The 25678-nt window shown below is 41.2% G+C and overlaps 2 protein-coding genes across 2 annotated transcripts in view; one reads left to right on the top strand and one right to left on the bottom strand.

Annotated features, from left to right (window-relative positions):
• The first annotated feature begins 9193 nt into the window (after positions 1–9193).
• Positions 9194–10810, top strand: etfbkmt (electron transfer flavoprotein subunit beta lysine methyltransferase). The gene is made up of 3 exons (XM_086110328.1): positions 9194–9657; positions 9729–9859; positions 10429–10810. Exons 1-3 carry the CDS (start codon positions 9380–9382, stop codon positions 10791–10793), a joined length of 774 nt encoding a protein of 257 aa, XP_085966454.1. The 5' UTR covers positions 9194–9379; the 3' UTR covers positions 10794–10810.
• Positions 10811–11489: 679 nt separating this feature from the next.
• The window catches only part of amn1 (antagonist of mitotic exit network 1 homolog (S. cerevisiae)), a 38057-nt gene continuing 23868 nt past the window's right edge, over positions 11490–25678 (bottom strand). Inside the window, exons 2-4 of the mRNA XM_086110327.1 lie at positions 12835–16341; positions 12106–12156; positions 11490–12033 (exon numbers count right to left, since the gene is read on the bottom strand). Of these exons, the coding sequence (XP_085966453.1) occupies positions 11936–12033; positions 12106–12156; positions 12835–16297 (3612 nt within the window). The 5' untranslated portion in view covers positions 16298–16341 and the 3' untranslated portion in view covers positions 11490–11935. The remainder of the gene's footprint in view (positions 12034–12105; positions 12157–12834; positions 16342–25678) is intronic.

The following is a 25678-nucleotide window of genomic DNA, read 5'->3' as shown; positions in this document are numbered from 1 at the left end:
AAGAGATTCAGGCATCTTGTCACACCTCAGTCATTGTTCTGTTTTAAACTCTTTAAATGAGACTTTGCATTACCAAATATGGTGGTCTGGGGCAACATGTCTCCGTCATTTTGGGATTCGTTAACACATGTGACATTTGCAAAGAACGAGACAATGAAAAATGCATTCCTGGCAAATCAGTCCATATATGGCAGAATTATTATTCAGATGATGATTGTTGCATCTTTTAATGTTTGTTCACTGGCTATGTTCAATAATTTTTTCAAGCGCACAGATAAGGTGTTTCTGTACCTGAATTCAATTTTCACTTTAAAGTAAAAACAAGTTCAACGTCAATAATTTTGTCCTTGTCTTATCCGTCGGCAAATCCATTGTGACATCTTACCCCATGTAGTGAGACAATTTACTCGACGGTGGGGCAACATGTCACATGTTCACACTCTATTGGATTGCTTAACTCTGTATAGACAAAATATGAAAATGATAACAACACAAAATAGACACAGTAGGTCTACCAGAGACTTTCATCTGGCACACATGTTGTTTATAGATGATGTATTGATTCTAAGTACCGGTAATTGATGAGCACAAAAGTGTGAAATCAAGCCCTGGTCTCGCCCATGAGGGTTCAATGAAAAATGAAGACGTAATTAAAAATTAAAAATAAACAGAAATGTGAATGTGCAGGTTCATCAATAAGAACTCACAATCAGTCATCAGCATGAACATAAAGTAACTAATAAAGTAGAAATTTGAAACTTTTTACTCTGTTTTAACGATAGAAATATTATGCTGTAAGTGGTGGGGGGTGAAACAACGTACATGCTGGCGTGCATTTTTTGAGCGCAACAGTGTAAATCCTACAGATTCTTTGAGAGATATCATCTTATTTTGCATGTCTGGCATCAGATAGGACATCACATGACTTACAATGATGCTCAATCAGAACCAAGTTGAGATCTGAGACATTTGGGAAGACTCCCAATTGGCCCGTCGACCTGGCCCAGTGTTGCTTTCTTTGTTAATAGGCCCTCGTTCCTATCAATTTCCAATACACACAGCTATCTTCAACCAAATCTACTTTACAGACTACTTAACTACAAAATCGATATAACATGTTTTAGGGTAGCAGTCATCAATATAGCAATAATCACCACAAAGCCGAGCACGACCAGAGCACCTGCCACTCGCATGGCAGTGTACACACGACTGGCCGAGTAGCCGGTAGACCCATCAGTGTCAGCCACAACACGGGCCGCCAGGCTGTCGCATGTGTTGATGCTTCGGCGGACTGTTGCTGTTGTGCGACCACCAATTTAATGCAGCAAACAGCCCTGTTTAAGCGTGTTTAAACTGATCATTTTGGGACTGGCTTCATATTGGGCGGGGGGCGGTAAATTTTGAGGTCGCAATTCATTTGGTGAGCCACGTGAAATATGCAAAATGTGCAAGACTTAGCTGGGATAAAAACAAAATCTATAACACTCTCATGTGACAAGTGATTCCACAACTAAACAGTGGATTGTTTGTCACGTCTGTTGTACTCGGGGATGTGCAGTTGGGATATGAAGAGCTAGGCAACCATATGGTAGATTTAATTAATGTCAACTATTTCATCTGCTTCAGTGCAGGCACTTTAGGCCCAAGCCGATGCAGACCTCCTCACTTGTTTTTCTGAGCCTTCATGCATGCCAATTTAAAGCCCTTTCAGAAGGGGTTACGTTTGGGTGAAACGAGTCATTGGAGAGATGGGTACTCAGAACCCACACGGGCATCAGTCTGTCTATTATAGCCCATTGCTTCCAGTGCATGTACTTACGTAGATGCTGGATTATTTTTTTTATTTTTTTGGCCAATCATATGTTTAGATCCCATTATTAGATAAGTATTGATTTGCTTTATTTGCAGTGCTCCATATTACGTAGGTGGTACAGTTGAATTTTGTACAGTGTTGATGGTCTCCATAGTTATGAGGGTGGTGGTTTTAAGAGGTAGATTACGTGTGGTAAGAAGTCCCAGGTATGAAATGCACAGCCCATTCTTATGAGGCCTCGGCACTCAATTTCTGCAATCGTATCAAGAAAATTTTGCAAAACCAGGCCAAACTGATTTTAACCAGAGAAGACTAAATGTATACCCTCACTTCTCTGTATATTTTACCTGCTTCCATCAAATATCCACCCCCACTGAGTACACCTCACATTACTTCCTATTGACTCTCCTTGAAGCACATTTTGGCTGGCTGTGGTTTCACTCAAGCTAGCAATAGTTATTAATAATGAAAAGATAAATGATCAATATATCCTGACCTGTTAGAGCAGCAACTTTGAATGTAATTAGTCTTTAAGATTCAGCGAATGACATTCAGTGCAGGAGCTTATTTCTCACATTCCTGGATCAATGACTGTCTTTTCCAGGCTCTGTTTGTACTCCTGTCATTTTCTCCCTCTCCTCCTGAGGAGAGTGTGTCGCGAAGGGATTTGAACACTAAACAGATAAAGAAACGTTTAATGGCGTATCGGGACAAATCAAATTGTTTTTAGCCAGCTCTGAATCAGTCCTCATCTCTGGAACTCTGTAATGGGATGAACAAGGAGGCCTTGTGCGAGTGAATGTGTGAATCGATCATTAATGATATAAAATCAAGACATCCATTCATGCCTTTTTGAAAACTTAATCATCACAAAGATTCATCGCATTGCTGGCAAACGTCCTATGCTGCTTTTTAATATTTTATGATATGATTTTTTATATCAAATTGCAATAATACCACAATTTTAATGTCTCTTCCCACATGAAAGAAAAGCAGCGAAACGTTCATATTGACTGTAAGTTCTTTAGTTATCATCACCTAATCATCAACCATCATCTTTGTCTCATCCGCCCATCCATCCCAACATCCACATATGGACAAACCACCATTCACAGTCATATTCACATCAATTTAGAGTTTTCAAGCAGCCAAAGGAAGAAGGGGTAGCCAGAGAAAACGCAAGTACAGGGAGAACATGCAAATTCCACGCACAGGGCCAGATTTGAACACATGACATCAGGTCTGCTAACCGTGTGCTCTTCATGCCAGTCGTTTGTAGTTTAAAAATGTTTGCAGATGAAAAACACATTTTGCGATACATGTTAACTGTCATTCTGACTTGACAGCAGAATATGATTCAAATTATTTTCGGAAATAAAATCATCGCTCTATGGCCTCATCTTATTTTTATGCGTCCTTTTAAAAAATCATAGCGTATCTTGACAACAATAGCCTATGTAGAGGCTGTAGAGACAGAAGGCATGACCGAAGGTTGTTGTCAATCATTTACCGTGCACGCAACCTTGCAGGGATGCAAACATCGAAACAGTAACATTTTGGGTTCTATTTTCGAAGACATACCGTGTGGGCTTGGCTACAACCTATCGCATCTTGATGCATGTTTGGGAATTTTGCAGACAGGGCTGCACCATGCTGCACGTTTTCTTTTTCATCCCCCCGGCGTAGCTGGCAATACTGTGAATGAAAGTAGACACACAACAAAAAGCCTTGTTACGATTTCATTTTGGATTGTGTTTATTCAAGTTTAGCATTGTTCAAAACAATCAAAATCAGTCCCTCTTGCCTGGAGATCCCAGGGATCCATAAACCAACCGTGTAATTCACTCAAACAATAAAACCAAATTTATATATATATATATATATTTATTTATTTTTTATCAACAGAAGTGGTTGAAGATAGAGCTAAGATTGGTCCTAAAAAAATCGAGCCCGACCCGAACCGGCCCGAGGGTATTTAAGCCCGACCCGGCACGAGCCCGATCACTTGGCTTGATTTGCAGGCCCGAGCCTGAAGCAAACCCGACATTTCATATTTTATTTGTGAGGACTCGGGAGGAGGAGGGGTGATTTCTGATAACAAAGCCTGTCTTTTGGAACGAAATCTAAGTTAAACAAGACTGTATAAACATTTACATCTTTTATATTTCCGTTTCTGAAGAGGTTACATTAACCGACAATTTTCTATCATTGCCGAATTTTTTTTAAGAGTGGACAGGGAAATTTAAGGCCGTCCGTCATTTTGACGGGTTGAAAATTGGGCCGTAAACCACCGCAGCAGTACGTCCTTAAGAATCGAGTGCGGCACTATAAGAGAGAGAAGCAGAGAGACAAAAAAGAATAATGATGGGCGTATCATAGACAGAGGCAGAAAGGAGTTCTTTGAATTGTCATTGCAAGAGTTTAGTACAGTACGTGTTGTGATGAGGCAACTTCTGGTTTTTTGCGAACCACGGTCTCTCGTGGCCAAAACTATTGACAGCCTCGAAAAAAAAAAAATAAGTCAGTGAGAGAGAAGCCCGCCCCGAACCAATGATTGACATTTTACGGCCCGCCCCGACCTGAGGTCGGGCTCGGGCGGCCCGATCTTACCTCTAGTTGAAGATGAACTCAAACAAAGTGTTCCGACAAATTGCATTTAAATATTATGTATGCAACCAACCACTCTGCTGGCCAGAAGCTGCAATGAATAGGAGTATAATAACATGCTGATTGCACCCTATTATTCAGTGTGATATTCATTTTCAGTCGTGCATCATCCAGGAGCATTTGTCCATTTTCATCACAGCATATTGATATGAAGCCATTTTAAAAAGAAACTCAATCGAACCACAACAAAATATTCGGTTTATTGATTCTTAAGCATGAACACAGAATGCTTCTGTCATGCAAACCTTGAATGATTTTCTTAATTTGGATAAATTGCAAAATTCATCGCAGTCTGGTATTTACTTGGGATTTTTTTCTCTTCCCTTTTCTCTTCTTTTTGTCTCTTTTTTTTGTTTGATCACGGTAAAATTTCACATATTATAAAACAAACTTGAAAATATTATCTGAATAAGGGAGGGGAGGGAAGTGGGGTATCCATCAACTAAAGATGTTTTCGAGACTGTATTCATCCTATGAAGATTTTAATGCTACATATTGTAATGGTTACTAATGTTTGGTGCTGCAATCAAAACTGATGATTATTGCACTGAATCAATTTGCTCATTGCTAAAATGAAAGGAGACAACTTGGCATGGTGGTTGAAAACAAAGTAAATGTGTCATCTCACAAATCCAACTTGACAGGCTTCAGCCTGTCACTATTATGGCAGCCGCTAGACACAATCTGACCAGTGAACATCATCTGGCAAGCCAGAGGCAGAGGTTCAGATATGATGAGAGCAAAATTCAACTCTAAATTAGAATTGGACAAGCTTTTTTTTCCATTAAAAGAACAATTAAATTATCAAGCTGCATTAAATGAACAAACACACACCACTTAATCAACTGATTCATCAACCAAAGTCAGTACGAGACCTTATAAGCACAAGGAGTGCACTGCATAGTATTGTTTTAGCATTTTAACTCATAGGATCTGCTTAGCTGCAGGGGTACATTTTCTTGCTGCCCCTGAAAAAAAATCTCATCTCTTTACCATGGCCTAAAGCAGGGGTGTCCAAAGTCGGTCCGCAGGGGCCGCCGTCCTGCCTGTTTTCCAGCTCTCATGGCTGCAACACACCTGATTCAATTGATGGCTCATCAACCAGCTCTGAAGCAGCATTAGAACGACCCTGATTATTCGAATCAGGTGTGTTGCTCCAGAGAGAGCTGGAAAACAGGCAGGACAGCGGCCCTTGAGGACTGACTTTGGACACCCCTGGCCTAAAGCCACATGCACGGATGGAGCATATTTCAGAAGAGTTTAAGCAAAAGGCAGATGGGATCAAGGATTGCTCGTCAATCAATCACAGGATGCAGACAACCATCCCCACTTATTTCTAACACCATCAATGAGTGGGAACGAGTCCACACTGCCTGCACGGAAGTGACTTCAACAGCCATATGCTGAGAAGTAAATAGAAATGAAAGAATCATTGTCATCATTGAATTTTTACAAATTATTTTGTTACAGTAAAAATATTAAAAACAAGAATAATACTTCGAAAAAAAAAAAAGAGCTGTCATGAGGAAAAGGCTGATGACCTTGCACAGAGCAGAATGGCACCGAAGGCATCGGAAAGAGAGATCCAGAAAACAAGCTTTATTCATCGCCAACCCATTTGTGTTCGCTAAACAGTTCCTGGGACAGAAGTGGGACGGGACATTGGCCTCTTCCAAGGAGGATATCGCTCAACATCTGCATAACACCTACAGTGACCCTGAGCGACTGGAAGAGCTGGGCCAGTGCAACATCCTTGTAAATCCATTCCCCGCTACTGACGAGTTCAACGCCAGGGAGCCACAATTCAAAGAAGTCCAGGAGGTGTGATCTCGTTCTGCCCCTGGACCAAGTGATGTCCCATATAAAATCTATAAGAAGTGCACCTTGCCACTGAAGCAACTCCGGAAGATCCTTAGAGTCATCAAGAGAAGAGGGAAGGTGACAGCGCAGGGGAGATTTGCTGAGGGCGTCTGGATCCCCAAATAAATAGAAGGACTCCAAGAAGATTAATCAATTCAGGATAATCTCACTACTAAGCGTGGAGAGGAAAAATCTTCTTCTGTATTGCAGCAAGGTGTCTGACCACCAACCTCGCCGCGGTCAATCGATCCATTTTCAGTAAAGTTTATCCCATCAAAAAAAAAAAACAAGGGAAGTGACCAGATTACCGTTTGTTCACCGGTCATTACTGCCCTCTGCTGGCCTTTGAAGGATTTTTATAATGGCACCGAGTCATCTTCCAGAAACTCTTCTTGAAAGTTTTTCCTCTCATGCTTATGGGGTGTATGCATTAGAAAACGATTTACTATGTCTATATTGATCTGGTGCTATGCTACCAAACTGTGTCATGAAATTTACCCTGAAATGAGAACTCCACATTGGAGGCTTTCAGGGTCTGACGTCATGGCCAATGAGTTCTCTGCTCTCGGATTATTCTTGAGTTCCAGGACTGTATACACAAGCAGGAATCCCATGATCTCTATTTACAATCAAAATAAATGTTAAATACAAAGCCAAAAGTAAACTGTGTCTCTACAGTTATGTAAATATTCCAAGCATGGCCTTCCAGATGAATGGACCATTTCACTTGAATGAAGATATTAAATACTGTATGTGATCCATCCTGGACCGTACGTGAACTGCATTTTTAGTCGCCACTTTTTAGTTCTCATGGATTGTAACTAATTCAAACTTTTAAAGATTGTTTCTTATTTTCAGATTAAGAATATTGTTCATTTGTGGTAAAAATTTTATGCAAAATAGTGAAGATGGCTAATTTATCTGAACTGCTTCCAATTGTGTCTACTGTACAAGGATGTTTCTTTTATTTTAATTGTTTTGGGGGGGGGGGGGGCAAGATTCAGACTACGTGCTGCTTTATCAATCTAATCTGCCCAATCCAATGTCAACATTATTAGTAACGGGGTTATTTCTTCAACCAAGCAGATTCAAAATTCAGCCTGTTTGGGCCAGCTGGGGCCAGCAAGATGACCCTGGATAATGTCATCATTTTTCCTATCCTCTCACTGCTTAGACAAAGCCAATTTTGACAAACAATCCAGAAACATTTGACTTTGGAAGTTTGAATGCATCTTCCCATGTACTTCAAAGGCCCAAATCTTTACAGACACTGAACAGTAGTTTTTTCACCAAATTTTGTATGCAAATTGTGTAGAAGATTGAGCTGTTATGTCAGATTACTGTATTCATGTACTGCATCACAGACAAGAGCAACTAAAAACACACTCAATCTCTCTCATCTAAATCTATGCACCTAAAAAAAATTACTCTGTCATGTCCAAACACTCAATTAAAATATGACGACTGTCTAAATAGATCAGTGAATTCCAAAAGCTATGAATCTAAAGAGCAGCTCATTTCTCTGTGTGCAACGATCAAATGACACAAATGGATTTGTTTTATCAAGAATCCTTTCTTGGTTTTTAAGTCGAATTAGCTATTTGAAGAAACATGTGTGAGTCAGATTCAGGATGAAATATAATCCATTACTGTTTGAATATTAGGATGCATCAAATGCCCCAGCATTTAAAATTCACTTGGACAGTTGTGTACAATTACGTCTTTTTTTGTACTCCAAACATAAGAAAACTATTAAAGCTTCAGTGGAAAAAAAGTCCTTTGGATTTACACAATTCAAACATGTGTATCAGTTGCACATGATTAAAATGTGCCAAACTGACACACATTAGTGTATTATTTTTGAGGAGAAAAATGGTAAATCATGTCAAGTCAACAGTATTTATAGAGCACTTTCAAACAGCCATCGCTGCATACAAAGTGCTGTACATGGAGCAATTTAACATGCACAATAAACAGTAAGACAAATCGGTAATAAAGGCGGTAGAAAGCACCAAACAGTAAAACCAAGAACAAATCTAATGTCAGTTTATTTACCAAATTTTGTTAGACAGAATTTTGCTTCCCAGTTTTGTAAAAAACACTTCCTGTCTACAAAATGTGGCATATATATGATACATATATAAATTCCAGTGATAAGAATTATTTATTTGATTTCTATGACTTTCTGTGAAAATATATATTTTTTGGGCTAGTGATAATTTCTTTTCTGAAATGAATTAAGGTATTTGAAATTTTAAACATTATAAACAATATAACAGACTTATTTTAGAAGGAAAAACTAAAATGATTATTTCAATTCATTGCTCTTTTCCACGTTCAATGTCAGTGAAAATGAAAGATGAGGAAAAGAATAATCGGATGCCAAATTTGACTCCCACTTCTACTCATAAAATATATATATAATAATAATAATAATTATTATTTTGACTCAGTTGTTTTTTAAATGCTCAAGTGCTTGTGGCCCTCTATCATAAATCAGTATTGTTCCATTAATATACAGACGTCAGGCATTTTTCACATTTGTTTGTAATTATTTATTTCATATAAATATGGATTATATATTGTTTTACAACACTTTTTAACAAGTTTGAAGACTGCCAAAGACTCACAGTCATTAAGTAATTAAACAAAGACTATTAAAAGACGTTTTTGATAGATTAAATCTGAATTCTACACGTTTTATTATAGACTATATTTATGTTGTCAGCGCATGACAATGCATATTATAGTTGAATTCCACAGGCTGATAATGAAAGAGGCGCAGTACTGCTTTCTTTCAATGCATCGAATCAACCGGAACTATGGTTCATCCCCGTTTCTACACGACGACGGAACACACATATGTGTCAACTGTCAAGCACACCACAAGCAATGGTGTCTCAAGCACGGATTATTCAAATTTCTGGACTCAAAACATCCAAATGTTGATGCGTTTTTTGACCCTAATTTCCTCATCTGACTGTGACATTGTTAAATGACGTGTGGCTATTACAAATAGCCCCGACAAAGTGAGGCGTCATGTTAAAAGTTTTAAGCGCTCTCAGGTTGTTTTATTTAAATTCACTGAAATTGACAGCTCGACGCAGCTATTTCTCAACTGAATGTCTGGATGATGAATCTATTACGAAGTTCATTTCAGAAAACACAGAGATTGTTGTAGATCATAACCTGACACCAGAGATCAAACTGAGACTTTTCACCCCAAATTGTAGGTTTTGGTTTGAACGACCAGAATTTTGGCCTTTTGAGGACCCATACTGGGCCATATACTGGCCAGGAGGGCAAGCACTGTCAAGGTAAGCCTTCGAATTAATAATGTTATTTGTACTATTGCTGTCCAACCTTTGCTAAAACCTCCTACCCGTAGGTATCTCCTGGATAATCCTGGAGTAAGTTTGGGAAAATCCGTCTTGGATCTGGGGTGTGGCTGTGGAGCTTCCGCCATCGCTGCAAAACTGTGTGGTGCCAATATAGTAGTCGCTAATGACATTGACCCTGGTGAGGACTGTCAATAACAATCCTTCATTTTCAATTTTTCTGTATTATAAAATAAATAAACTAGAGGTGCAACGATGAATTGACAACTAATCACTTATCAAATTCACTAAGCATTTTTGATCATGGAAAAATCCTCTAGAAATCTTTAATTTATAATTGCCGAAATACTACATAAGTACCCAAGTAGAAGTACAGATATTTGTGTTAAAAAAAAAAGGTAAAAGTATATGTAATTGTGTCAAATAATTTTAGCATGCAAACATCTTATCAGACAAAAATACTCTAGGCTATTTAGGATATTATGCTCAGAATAACTGTGATCAGGAGGCGGTCTGCAACATCTACCATAGGATAGCCGCTGGCGTGTTTGAAGATGTTTACCGAGTCCTGCATTTTGTCCCCTTACTCAAGACAACTCATATATGTTGTCAAGTGAATATTACAGTTAATATAAATATATGGCCAAAACAGCTTGCATGTTCTTGTCTGGTTGAGCAACAAGTTCTACATTAAGTCAGCTTGTGCAAGTTAAACTCATTTATTTCTAAAGGAGTCTGTTTTTATCACAGTTGCCACCCTTGCAACCTGCATGAACTTCAAGCTCAACGGTCTGGAGTCCCCCATTTGTGCGACAGATGACATGATTGGTTCAGATCCTGGCAACTTTGACCTGATCCTTCTTGGCGACATGTTCTACGATGAGGCCCTCTCCTATAACCTTCACACTTGGCTGGAACACTGCACCAAAACTCACAAACGCCAAGTTCTAATTGGAGATCCTGGCAGAGGCCAGTTTGTAGAGCTTGCCTTTCAGTCGCGCCTGAAGAAGTTGGCTCAATTTGAGCTGCCCAAGCCCATACAAGAGGAGAACTATGGCCTCAACTGCAGCAGTGTTTGGTGCTACGATTTGGAACTACTGGTAACCTTAAAATAAAGTTGTATTAAAAGGTGCATTTTTTTTTAAATTAATAACCTATTTATCAGGGAAATATACAAAAATGCAATTATTTTTAACCTGTTTAACATTTGTCACCCCGCAGACCCTTGAGTAACAAAGCGGTGACTTATTTAATGTACAGAGAAGTTAAGGTAGTTTAAATTTAGGATTCAGAGCTGAAAATCAGTACAAGTCAGGGTAGACATTTTCTGCCCAAATTTCAAAGTCAGCTTTCAGAGTTCGCAAGCAGCAAGTCATTTTTTTTCTAGGGCCCGACCAATCTGATTTTTTTTAGGCCTATGCTGATTTTTGGCAGGAAAAAAATGTTGCTCACTGCGGTCCAATGAATGCTCAGGTAGTTTGTGTGAATGCTCAGACATTGAACTCAATGCTATCGACATCAAAATTAAAAAGACCCAAAACCTTACACTCAACCAGGACTGAGATTGGACCAGGGATTGTTTTTCATTTTCTGGAAGCAGAAAATGAGAAACGATCCACAAAATCAGCAGTGCAAAGTTAAATACGTGGACATTTGAAGGCCTTGTTTGACATCAGATTAGATGATGTCCACGGTGGGAGTTCTCTTTTGCATGCCAAAGCTCCACCAGAAAAATACAATATATCCTGATTTATATAGTGCTTTCACAACAGCTGCAGCTGTAACAAAATAGAGACAAATGACACAAAGCACCAGGTTTCTGTGAAGATTTAAATAAAAACTTTTACATATTCTGAAAAAATAACATTCAATAAATCAAATAATCATCCAATTGGAAAATATGGAACTTGTGTAGGTTGCGAATACTTCAACTCTTATTGCAACAATCATTCAGTAAAATAAAACCTTTTGATCTATCATAGTTAAACGATGGTAAACTACATTGTTATATTCACGCCAGATACAGGAAAAAAATGTCAACAAAAATACCAACATGGCAAAATATATATAAAAAATAAGGACATACATATTTACACATAAAAAAAGGAAGGGTGACTCAAGGTCAAATGTGCAAAAAAGCTGAAGACTTGGCCATCTTAAGAAGGTACAAAACCAGAAACAAAAGGAATCGCTCGCGTTCACAATCATTTTGTGTTTTCAACTGCTGCTGAATGATGGGTGGGTGTGACTTCTGCATTTATTTCTTCTGATACTCTGCAAAGGCACCGGACCTCTTGGACTCTGGACCATGGTGTACAGGGGACTTCTTTGCGGGAAAAGGACTCCAAGCATCCACTGCATATTGATACACACAGATCAATGAAAAATCAAACATCACTGTAGAAAGCGCTTTACTTTGAAATTTACCTCTGCTCTTCTTACTGGGCCTTTTCTTTTCTGATTCGGAAAAAGGTTCATCTGGAAGAAATGAAAATTGTTCAGTTTTGAGGATGATGATTAGTTTAGTTGAATGTCTATTTCTACTGTGGTTCTCTAGTACCCTCTTGTGGTTAAACCTAAAATTACTATTCTAATGCACTGGTTGATTCCCTCAAGAGGTTAAATTGATATCACTTATTTTGAAAAGGTCTAAACCAAGAAGGGTTCCCCGAGTGATTAAACCTAATCTAAAAGGGACTAAGTCAAGGATGGTGAACTCTGGCATTTGAATATTTAGAATTGCAAATATTCATGCCGCTTTATCAAGCCAACTGTCATGGAATTCATTCAACCTTATCTTTCATTACTTCATTCGACATGGCGCACATCTTACATCATAAGTGTTAATTTCCGCCCCATACTTCTTTCCTCTTGCGTCATGTCACCGCTCCACTTGTCATGTGGAAATGCAAGTGTGAAAGATCAAGGATGTCACCACGAGAAAATGTGATACATCTCTGTTCATCTCGCCCAGTGAGGAATAGTGACAGGCTGAACAATGAAATGCTCCTCCATTACATGGCGGAAGGGTACAATGAACCTGCGTATCCATCGGTTGCCATTCAGACACCAAAATGGAGTCATTTCTGCTAGTGTATGTGCTTGTGTTCAATCAAACAAGTTCAGATTTCACACAGATTAAATCCATTGATTTACCTGAACAATGCTCTGTGTTTTTTTCCCGGCCTGTTGATTCACCTTCAAAGCAGAAGGTGGTGGGCAAAACGCTGAAATTCAAGCTGTTGTCCTGGATGGGCAAATCTTCTTGGGGTCGACTTTCATTATTTCTTTTGTCACGTTTAACAGACTGACTTTGTCGGCCGACAATATCCTTGTCATTTGTAGAGCGTAACTTCTCTCCTTTGCCCGCAATTAGTTTCATTTTGGTTCCTAATTTTATTTTAGTTTGAGATAGAGTCCCTTTTGTGGCTGAACAAAATGAGTTTGGTTCACCTCGACCGATTTTTTTCTTGGTGTCAACCCTTGCAAAAACTACCTTTGGTGGTTTTGTCGTCTCATTTCCGTGATTAATTAAAGCATGCTGTTGGTGTGGTAAAGAGCCAAACAGCATCAATTTGACAGTTGAATTGTCTGACGCTAAAGGTTCACCATCAGAACCAACAACAGCCTTATTTTTTGAAACATCAACTTCATGTGAATCCAGGTTTTTCTTCATCAACTTCTTCAGGTGTGGAAAAATACTGTTGGGATTGTCAAGTCTCTTCCGTTTCCTTTCATCAGTTCCATGTGTTCCTGATTTACTGAAATCGGTCTGATTTCCGGACTTTGGACTGCATTGTATCAGTTGTTCTGTTTCCAAAGGTGACATTGTCCCAAGTGAAGATGCCGTTGAAGCTTGTTCAACCTGTTCATTGTTGGCTGACATATTAGTGTCCATGTGATTTTTGGTCCAAGAATTGTCATCACTGATGTGGCTGTCAGTTGACAGGCAACCTGTAGGTTTCAGCTGAGCTTTGTTCAAATCCTCTTCATTGTCAGCAATATGGTTGGTAGGAATATCACAATTGGCGACATCGTCTTTGTTTTCCCTTGTCATTTTTGCCTGGCTTCCTTTTGGCTGTTGACCATGGAGGTCATTTGATTCTTGATCGTCGTTTAATTCAAAGGTCTTACTGATTTCATTGCATATTTTAAGCCAACTTATTGTCGGAAGGCTACTGGTCATTCTCGCCTTTCTTTTAGATTCCATGTCTCCTTCCAGTGAGTGAGATTGGCGATCAGGTTCTATTGTAAACTGTGGACAGTTCATTTGTTCTCGCGTCTTCGTAAAACCTTCTTTGCAATGGCACTTGTCATCCGAAGATGTTTTGGAACCAAAAATAATTTCTTTCCACTTTGCAATGCAGCAAAAATTATTCAGGGGATTTTTTAGTTTTGATCCGCTTGTAACGTGTACTTCTGGAAGTGGCTCATCTTCCACAGCACCAGAAGTATTTGGGACTTCCTTTGGTTGACCAATACTTGCTGTACTTGGTGACATCACAACACAGCCAAGCTCAAAAATGGCTTTTGCTTTTTCTGGTGACAAAACTTGGATTTTAAATGAGTAGAGAGGGTCGTTACAAACTTTGCCTCCTGTTTTAGGGTCAGATCTGGGAACCTCGGCAACATTTTGTGGTGTAATGTTGGCGAGTGGGTCATTACAATCTTTGCCTCCTGTTTCAGGGTCAGATCTGGGAACCTCGGCAACATTTTGTGGTGAAATGTTGGCGAGTGGGTCATTACAATCTTTGCCTCCTGTTTCAGGCTCAGATCTGGGAACCTCGGCAACATTTTGTGGCAAAATGTTGGCGAGTAGCTCATTACAATCTTTGTCTCCTGTTTCAGGGTCAGATCTGGGAACCTCTGCAACATTTTGTGGTGAAATGTTGGCGAGTAGCTCATTACAATCTTTGTCTCCTCTTTCAGGGACAGATCTGGGAACCTTGCTAAAATTTTGTGATGAAACGCTGGCGACTCTTTTAACTGGATCTGGCTGGTTGTGAGGCATGTATCTGTAAATATTGGGGCCAAATTCTTTGTCAATATCATCCAGCTGTTCATTTGTATTCAACCATGACGATGTGTAGGGCAGCTCTGTGTAAACCTCGCCATCTTTCAGGACCTGGAAGTTTTTGAGTTGATCAGCAAATGAAGGGCATACCTGTGACAGCACAACAGTGTCTTCTTTCACAGAGTTGGCACAAAATAAATAAACATTACGAATCAAGGCAGACCAAGATTTTGTCTTAAGAGAACATGCCAAATTGTCACGACTCCCACCCCAAAACATGTCTAATAGTTGTTTGGGTAAATCGTCATTTGCAGGCGCGCCTTGCATCGCCAATCCTTTACCCACCAACACTAAATCTTTCAAGGTCCACGTAGTTGTTGGTAAAGAGGAAAGTTCAAGGATACTAGCCTTTGCATCGGGTGGCATCTTATGGTCATTAGTCCCCTTTTCCTTTTCTGGAGTTTCAAGGGTCGCCAGTTTTGAAGCACATGATCCAAGACAATGGTCTTTCCTTAGCATGTCATCTGCAAGATTGGTAGCCAACGGATGCACTCTCAGAACTTCACTTGGAGTGTCATCTGCATGTCTGATAGCTGATGCATGCATCCTCAGACATTTGTTGGACTGTGGCCGAGTTTCACTTTCAGGGGGATTCCGACAGTCCTCTTTGGTAGTCTTGTTCTGGGCGTCCACAATGGGTAAATTCAAGTTGTGTGGTGAGGGACTTTTACTTGCAGGTGTAATTATATCGCATTGTGGAGACAATGGTTGCACAACAGCGATGACTCTCGTAGAAATGGAGTTGTCATTTACTTGATTTGCTGGTAATGACTGGGAACTCTTGCTCACTGATCCCGGGGCCAGTAGCAAGTCTGACAGCAGTGGATGTAACTTCAGTAGATGCCTTGTTGAGTGTGTGGTAACCAGCTGATTTCTTGATTGTGTTGTAGGTTGTTGATTAGTGGTTCCTTGCAGAGTTGTCCCAATTACATCATGCCTAGACTCTGCTGCTTTGGGGATGTTTGTTTGACTACTAACCAAAACAGTGGAGGGAATTTGCTTTGTCGGTGGAATCAAAATGTAACCCTGCAAACTCTGTCCAGTAGATTGGGGCGTGAGAGCAAATGTGTTGGGATTGTAGACAACTAAATATTGTTGGCCGGCAGAAGGAGAGAGTGGTCCATATTGAGTTTTGTTGACTGAAGCAATGTGCGTGTTACTTGCAGTGGAGGATTCTTTTCCGGTCTTTGAAACACCCTGTCCGAGTTGAAGTGGGGTAGCCGTTGTAAAAGGGGGCGTATTTAACCTAAAGCCAGATCCATGCTGATCTAATGAATGATTAGTAGCATTTTGATATCTGGTTGCATGGAAAGGATGTCCTCCTTGCACATTCTGACAAGGGTTCTGCAGATTGACATACGGTCTCGGTTCGCCAGCTGTCTGATAAGAAACGTCAGTCTGCCTGTTAGATGGGCCACCCTGGCAAGAAATGGCTCTCTGTTGTGGTTTCACTCCAGGATTCGCCATGTTATCGGCAATTTGGGCCTGTTGTTGTGGGAATGGGCCAAGTATTTGGTATTGTCCATTAAGCCAAGCCAAGTACATTTTGTCTGTGTTTCTTCGAGGTGTGAATTAAGGAGAAAAATGCCCTGCAAAAAGAATTCGCAATATTAAAAATGTGGCATAAATCGAGGATGTGTCAATTGTAAAACAAACACTGTAACAAGCATAGAAAGACAGAGAGGTATTTCTGAACCTAAAAACTTAAGGTTAGTCTTCACTTCATTAAAATATTTTTAGAGAGTGCATGAAATACGCACCCGGAAGAATAAAAGAAGCAGAAAAAGATTTTGGGATTGAACTCGTTTTTCACAGATTAGGAACATGCATGTTATTAATGTGTTGGGGGCAAAGTGGCCTTTTTCCCCCGCGTGTTCGTTGAATTTCGGACGAGGAGGATGTTGGTTATCCAAGTACAGGCTGGAGTCGATGAACAGTACCTTGGAAGGGTTTATTTGCAGAATATTCCGGGCACCCGCGGTTTACAGACAATGGTTGCGGTGATCTTGTACTAGTGTGTACAGTTTGTGTTTTCAATAAATTCTTAATGAATCTGTCAGCGACGGGAAGTGAACCGGGAAATGAAATTATTTGACATTCCCGCGTCGGCCCTCCAGGTAACTGTTATTAGGGAAGCTACCCCGCCGGGGGCGGTGCTCCCTTCTTTTTCACGAGCCGACTGCTGAGAGAGACTCGCCTAGGTTCTCACTGCCTTTGGTTTTACGAAGCCAACCTGGTTTTCATTCGTTTCGTCTCTATCCCCGAAGAGCAATCGATCCCAGAATCGGAGAACTCCGAAACGAACGCTTCGTTTTTACGGCAGCTCCCTCTCATACTTTATTTACGCTGTTGCAATTGGTAACACACCTAGGTTAGGGTTCAATCACCGTTGTTACGATCATTCGGGGTCGTTTTATTTTGTTTCGGATTTTCCCATATCCTATGCCGGAGTAAAACACATTTTAGAATTATCGTTCTTTTTATTTCGATGGAGTTTTCAGAGACCCGAGGGTAATCCTACCGAGTCCCCACCGTTCACACATTGATGGAGGGTGTGATGGTGATGCGTTACGATCACAGAGAAGACAAGGGTACTTTTTTTAGAATCAATGATTTAATATTCATTCTTTCATGATGTAAACCAGCCAGGCCCTGGGGATTCACAGCAGTAATCACGAACATCATAATCAGGATACATGATAGATTTATGTTGATTATATAGTTCCAGGTCATCATCCTATGATAATAAAACATGGTATATTTTAGAAAAGAGTTAAAGGATAGATGATAAGGACAATCATGAGACATAAAAGATAGATGTTTCGTAAGGTGCACAAGATAAGAAAAATAACAGGGGTGTTCACACGGCACACATTTGCTCGGGTGCTGCACCGATGTATTTTGTTGCGATATATCCTACACCTGAGCAAATTTTGTAGAGTGTTCACATGTACAACGCCGCTGAGCGTGTTAGCGCCGGTGCAGCCACACGGCAGTTTCTGCAACGGAGCAAAACGATAGAAAAAAAGAGCTTTTCGTGTTAGTTCTTTTTAAAACATACACAACTCAAGCAACTACTGTACAGAAACAGTAGTTTCTGTACACCTTCTCGGTCTCGGTCCGTGCCTTCTGCTCGAAAGGCGTTCAGTGACCGCCCCCGAAAACGTAAATCAATGATGACTTCAATGACACTCAGAAAAGCAAACATATACTCTAATGCTCCAAACAGAAAATCAAGAGAGGAAATCACTAAATAAATTCTATGGGGGGGGCTGTGAACACACAACAGAGGAACAAACTACACAAACAACTCCGAGACAGTTCAGTCTCCTACAAAAGGAAAGATGATGTTTGGGGACTACCCCCCGACCCCTGTTCTAGTTGAGATAGTATAACCCAAGAGGCAAGGTTCCGCTTGCTACTATTATTGCCATTCTATAATCTACTAAAGCACCAGTCAAACGCCATCATGTCTTGTGTCGTTATTAGACAAACAGTTAACGTAAGTACAACAGAGCAAAAAAGCAACGCATTCTCGCCATATGTAATCAACTCTTCTCATGCGTAGCGAGGCTACTTCCCCCCGCAAACGAGCATTTGCTCCGGAGCAAATTTTTAACCCTGTAGCGTTCACACGTACCATTTTACATCAGTGCTGCCCCGCAAACGAGCATTTGCTCCGGAGCAAATGTTTAAACCACCTCCCTGAGGTGGGTTAAATTTGCTCCGGAGTAAGCTGTTTTCAGGGGCTACACCGGTGTCACTTTGCACGTGTGACGCTCTACTGGGGTAGCCCCGGCGCAGCACCGGAGCAAATGTTGCCGTTGTGAACACCCCTAATGATAAAACAATTAAATGATTACCGTATTTTCCCGACTATAAGGCGCCATTAAAAGTCTTAAATTTTCTCCAAACAGGAAGCCTTATAATGCGGAGCGTCTAGTGTATGAGCCAAGTTCCAAAGCATAACTGAGAGCGCTTCTTGCCGACACGCTGATTATATAGAGAAAAGGCGGAGTGAGTGACAACAGGCATGCGGAAGTCCGCCAATGAGTGAAGGGTGGGCGTGTAAGAGGACGCTAAAGGCACATAAGCCTTTAGCGTCGGATTAGGAATTTGTCCCGTAATGTTCGGATTAGGAATTTGTCCCAGGATTTAAACCAATTAAATCATTTTATTCTTAACCCATCGCTTGCCGAGGCGCATTACAACACGACACATCTAAATTAGACTTTACACTGATCTGATTGGCCGATATTTTTAGTTTAATGCAAAATCAGTAATTGACTCTAATGTCACTTTGCCCAATCAATCAATGACATCATCAAACCTTGTTCGCTCCAGGTACGTTCTGTGCTGCCTTAGTGCGTATGTGAACTATTTTAGTCTTGTCGTGCAAGCGGAAAGCCTTTGCAGTGAAAGGCAGAGGCACACCCTCGAATGTCCAATCGCATGATGTCTTTGATCCACTGGTGAAAGGACACTTTGATTCGCTACTCCTCCATCTATAACTGCTTCAAAAAACAAAGTGTATGCAGACAAGTGGTTAAGATTGCACGACTGTCTGTGTCTTATGTGTTGTGTTGTGTTGTACAGCAGGGGTGCCCATTACGTCGATCCTGATCGACAGGTAGATTGAGGACTGGTCCCAAGTAGATCCGAGGGGTGTAGAGGAGGAAGAAAAACAAACAACCATTGGTGTGTTTTTGTACATGTTAGTAATATATTTTTGTGTTAATGTACACTGCACCCTAATCATCCCATCAGTCTCATGTTCACAAAAAAATACTTAAAAAATAAAGCAGGTAAACCTACAGAGGCACGTGACCTACGTCACCTGAAGTTGTTAGTGCTCAGTAGTCTGCAATTGCAGCTTGTGATCAGAGCTGTTGCACTACATCTTTTATCGTCATTATTCTCATTCAGAGTTTGCTTCGTGTTCAATTCACCGAGGAGACGGGCAAATAATAGGAATTTAGAGGGCCCATGGAAGCACTTTAAAACGGTACGTGTGAGCCTACGATAGTTAACAGGCTGCAGAAGTGCATCGCATGCCCCCGTGTCAGGCTGTTTCTCACGGCGTGTGTGTGCGCACGCGTGTGGTAAGGGGCGATCCCGGGAGGTTGGTTGATCGAAATGTCGATCTTCGGTCCAAAAGGTTTCGGCAACCCTGTATTATAGTGATCCCTCGCTATATCGTGCTTCATTTATTGCGGCTTCACTGCATCACATTTTTCCCCCAAAGTAGTGTACAGTAAATATTCCCATCCCCGGAATTCTATGGAAAGGAATATCCTTCACCCGGAATAAAAACCTATGCATTAACATTTTGATTACGATATTATGTGTACCGGAACTTGCGTAAGCGGAAATTCCACTACCCGTAACCCGGATGGAGGAGTAATGCTGCGGGAGCTTAAATACACGCAACGCCCACCCGATGCGACGGAAAAGACAATGCTGAAACAAGTTTTCACTTCGCGTTTTTCGATCATCAGATTCTAAACGACGACGTGTAAGTGAGTTTTTATTGCCGTGCGTTTTACTGTAATTGTGAATGATTTTAACTTTATTCACTTACGTCCTGGAGAACGCGGCACTAGCTCAAAAGCAGCACCCACTCGACATGACGGAAGAAACGTGTTCGCTTCGCCGTTTTCATTCATCAGATTCGAAACGAAGACGTGTAAGCGACTTTTTATTGGCGTGCGTTTTACTGTAATTGCGAAAGATTTTAACTTTATTCACTTACGTCGTGTAGATCATCGCATCGAAACTGTCAAGGTAACGCGCCTCGCCACGCAGAGAATTAAGCATTAAAAATAAGGAAATGGAATTGGATGATTTAAAGTCCTGGTACAATTCCTAAATTGGACACTAGATGACAACAGAGTGACCATAAAAGCCATGAGAGCCAGCCCTGCAAATCCTGAACCATGATTTTAAATAAATTAATAGAATAAGTATCGGTTAAAGAAACATACCAGAGTCAATGCTCCTTAAAAAGCCTTATGAGATGATCATGCCATCAGCAAATGATGAAGATTTAGCAAAGCAAATAGAATGCTTAAAGGGAATATAACATTCCTTTTTCTTTTCTTGACTTTTCAGTCATTACTAAAGTGACATTATTTAGAGGACCAAAGATATTAATCAAATGCTAAAGCAATGCTTATGAAACTGCTTTGAGTGAAGAAATTTACCTTGTGACTATTACTTTATCTCCAAGTAATATCATATGATGTGCAACAGATGTTAAGATTTAAAACCTGGTGCTTACGGGAGAAAAAGTAAGCATTGTGTCAATGTATACATATGATAACCAAGCTGCAAAATGCTGCGAAAAGAGACTGTCTATCATTGGGAGGCTGAACCAGTACACAGGAGCTGTCTCCGGTTGACGCAAGCAGAACATCAACCGGCTCAAACCAGAAAGGATTGCGCAACCTGTCCTGATTCAACCTCGCCTGGGACCTGAGGTCCCCTCGACAAGTTCAAACCAGATGAAAATGGCCCGGAATGAACTCCCTCAGCCTTGCTTGAACTGTGCTCCCTCCTCCTTGCCTGGGAGGAGACAGAAGCTCCCTCCTCCTTGCCTGGGAGGGCTCAGAACCTCCCACCTCCTTGTGACTGGGAGGAGATAGAACATTCGAGAACGAACATGTGACCCTTGGTTAAGAAACTCCCCTTGCGGGGACCGAGGCTTTAAAAGGAAATGCATGGCGAAATAGGGCGCGGTCCTCCGTAGGTACTCCGGACCGAGTGGTCCTGCGTGACGGATCGTCTCACTCCCCTTTTCTAAGACTTAGAGGAACTCGAGGGGGAATGGGAGAACGGAGTGAATTGAGGATCTGAGAGCCGGCGGGCGAGACGAAGCCCAACGGCATCAGCACAGATCTCAATCTCCGGAGAAAAGGATTCGGGGAAAACACGGGGATCGAGGAATTGTGAGCTAGCGGGCGAGATGAGCCCAACGGCACATACCTCTTTCCCTGGAGGAGCTTTCCCCCACGCGCGGGAGGCTCTCTCCACCCGGTTCCTCTTTCTTATCCCTTTTGGTTCCCCTTTTGAGTTTCCTATATTAAGTTCCCTCAGTGTCGCTGTAAAAGGCGATTTTTCTCCCTTTTTCCACCTAAACCTGAATTTGACCTGAATTGGATAAACCACGATGACCCGAATTCAGATATTTCGCGGTGGAGACCTGTCTAAGTTGGATTTTGTATATAAAAAATTACTTTTGCCGGAACGGGCTCGACCGAGGCCGAACTGGAGTGGTAAGAAATCTTAATCCACTAGACGCATAGTGTTCTTCTCAAAAATCGTTAAACCCAAAAAGAATAAAATATAGGCGATGAAGTACAGATAAACCTTAAAAAAGGAGAAAAATTGATTACTAATCAGGCAAGTCGAACCTCGGCAGCATTTCGGGACCTGATCAATCTGCGGAAGGCGATCCGATGATAGGCACTAAAAAAGAGAACGGCTTCATAAATGCGCTTACGGGAAAATGTCATTGCGTGAAAATGATATATCCTTTTTGTTTTATTGAGGCTTTCTCATATACCCTTTTTATATCTTTCGATTTTCAATCCTTTCTACTTTACATCACGATCCTATTAATACAGTTTTTCATTATTTTAGAGTGACTTGGAACGAAAAATTGTAATCAGCATTAAAAGGTTTGAAGATGTTCCTTTTATCATCATGACTGTGTGTAATAAACCCGCCGGCTGGCCGGTCCGCGTTATGTGAGAGAAGAAGAGCGTTTCATTAAAAACCCGTTGATTGCATATACGAGTCCTTGTCTCAATCCTCTCACGATAATCGAAAAACCTTACCATCACACCCTCCTATGAATAAAAAAGTGTGAACGGCAAGAGGGAGCTCCGAAGATCGATGTCTAAGGACTTCCTTATAAACTTCCATCGAATTAAATTATGTATCTTTTACTCCGGCTTATAGGTTATGCCCAAACCTATAGATGATATAGAAAACAAACCCGAATGACTGTAACAACGGTAATTAAACCTTACCTAGGTGTGATACCAATTGCAACAGCATAAATGAATTATATGAGAGTGAGCTGCCGTAAAAGCGCAGTATTCGCTCCGTTTAGTTCTCCGACTCGGAAAAGACGGTTGCTCGTCGGGGACGAAAAGATGGAACGAAGGAAGATCGGGTGGACTGCGCAAAATCAGTTTTGTATAAAACGGAGGCAGTTAGAACCTAGGCGAATCTCTCTCATTGGTCGGCTCGCGTGAAATAAAAAAGGGAAAGAGCGGTGAGGAGGACCGGGCGGGACCTAGGGCGGTGCGGACCCGTGGAAGAGAGCGTCGGGATCAGTGATCGCCGCTCCTTCCTTTCTCCGCGCCCCCGGGGACCACCGGTCCGCTCCGACGTACCGTCGAGCTCCCTTGTTATCTTAAGCCCGTTACCGGGAGAGCCGATCTACGGGATAAAAAATCATATTAGGAGGTAGGGGTGAAGTTGAGGGAAAAAGGGACTCGATGAATTCTTTTTCCCGCGTTTCCCCCCTTCCCTCGACTAATTCCCGGTTCGAATTCCCGTCGCTGACAAAACGTAGAAGAACTGTAACGACTGGAGCAGAGCGAGTGAAATGCATCCATTTGAGCGAGGCTGGACACAAAGTTAAAAAGATCCAGCAGGCACTTGGAGTCGGAAAGACGCAAATCTACGAAACTTTAAAAAACAAGGTATCGATTCAACTCCTGATGACAAGCCACCATCCAGCAAGGAAGGAATACAAATGGCAACAAAAATCCTTCAGTATGCACAAGAATTACCAGACATCGGTGATCAAGTTGTCGTCAGAGCAGGTCAAGCAGGGATATCTCATGAGTATTAGTGATGGGATGAGTGACACTGGTGCGTGAGCACGGTGCCGAGAGCTCAAGAGTGAAACCCTGTATTGGTGCGTGTACTGCTTTAAGAAAGAATCACGTGACCAATACAGGAAGTGAATCGTTTGAATGTGCTGCGCCAAAGTGTGTTTATAAGGACACAAACTGTATCAACATGTCGTGGGTTTGTTGGCTGGAGTTTTGCGAAATTATGGATTGTTCTAAGAATAATTTTGATCTTGGTAAATCTTTACAATACAGTATTGGAAATGGAACCAGAAAACATATGCACATCTGCATCAACTTTCATTTAAAACTCTCTGCTCACTTTTGTCATCTGAACCATGTGAAAGAGTATTTTCTGAGGCTGGGGAGCTGGTGTCTAAGAGGAGAAATCGCCTTGGAGCAAAGACACTCCAAAAACCTTTGTTCCTCAAACTTCAAAATGCTCGACTAATTCCCGGTTCGAATTCCCGTCGCTGACATGTGGCGCCCAACGTGGGGCTCGATCGATTGGGTTTTTTTACAAAGAATCGGGATCGATCAGAGCCCCTAAAGAACCCGAGCAGTCGTCCCTGAGCGTCCAAGGGAAAAGGACGCAACGGGGCAGTGCTCACTGACAAATTGTCATGTCAGGCGACCTTGGGATGATGCAAAAATAGTCTCTTTAAAGGATAGTGTTCCTTAGGAAAGAACTATTCGGTTGGTGGTCCATTGCGGAGCTCATAACCTTATAAATAGTACTATTTTGTGTCATTGAAAAGACGGTGGCAAGCCCCCCCTAGTCATACTCTAGAGTGAGTGTGTGAGACCCATTGAGCCAAAATGGGATTCAGCTTCGACCTGCTGCTCTGGTCGGCAGCTAAGGTACTGATCGCGTATCTTGCGGAGCGAGCCGCGAGGCGCTCCTTGTGGAAGGGGGCTTGTTGGGAACACGTGATTCCTAGGTTAGTGAATGCTAAAGCCTTGAAGATAGATGCTGCAGCTGAACAGATGACAGAAGCTCAGGCTGTCGCAGCAGTAGCAAACGAAATAGCAGTGGATTTAGTGGGTGCGTTTTTCAATGCGAATAACGACAGTCCCCTTAAACCCTTTTGAGAGTTAAAGAAGAAAAGATTTTTATGTTGAATTATTTTTTAGGATATTTAGGGTGCCCTTTGGGGTTGCGCCTACTTATTCTTTTTGTAGGACGTCTTAAGTTCCCCTTTTTGTCGAATTTTCCTTATTCCCTATTTTCTTTCATCGGCATGCCGAGGGAAATTTATGCACCTTTTTCCTTGATAGCCGACGCCCTTCCACTAGTTGCCAAAGCCGGCATTCCCTGTGTAACCCTCCCTCTGCCTTTTCTCTTTAGTTTCTTGTCTCGGTTTTTCTGTTAGAAATAAACCGTTGTGCGTTTTTGGATTAGACATTTTGGTGTTTTCGCCGCTTTTTACCCTTAAACCCCAGATGCCGTATTTGGATTTATTCCCTTTTCTGCATAACCCTTTCAACAGCTATCTAATACTCTTTATTTTTCTGGTTTTCTGCTATGAGTGGAGCTTGTTTGTCCTTTATGTTGCTTTATGAGGTGAAGAAGGATTTTTCCGAGTTTTGGATTAAGATTTTTTCCCTTTTTGGAATATCTTTTTTTCCTTTTGGATTACTCCTTTTTTCCCTTTTTTGAATCTTATTTTGCTTTTTGATCACTTTTGAATTTTATTCAACAGTGCCTATTTTGACCTTTTTTCCCTTTTTTGGATTATACTGTTCCAGCTTTTTGATCACTTTTGGATTATTTTCAAAGGTGACGATTTTTGGACGACAATTCCGAAATTGGATTACTTTCTGTCTTTTCTTCAGAATTGGACGAGGATTGATTAGACCGAGTAAAGGTATTGTGTGGAACACTAACCGGGTGGGAATACGTTTCCACCGTTCAGAGATATTTAGCTATTAAGCAAGTAGGCGATTTAGGCTAAATAGTAGAGTAAAAAAGAAGCGTCACACGAAGAAGTGTGAGCTGAGTAACCGAGGAACTGTAGTACGTCCCTTATACCTAAAGCGCAACGGGAAGGCTTCGGAA

This window comes from Hippocampus guttulatus, chromosome 4 (genome assembly GCF_054856545.1).
Source record: "Hippocampus guttulatus isolate MCC_2025c chromosome 4, RoL_Hgut_1.0, whole genome shotgun sequence".
Classification (NCBI taxonomy): Eukaryota; Metazoa; Chordata; class Actinopteri; order Syngnathiformes; family Syngnathidae; genus Hippocampus; species Hippocampus guttulatus.
Note: the sequence above shows the minus strand (reverse complement) of the source record. Positions and strands in the feature narration are given on the sequence as shown.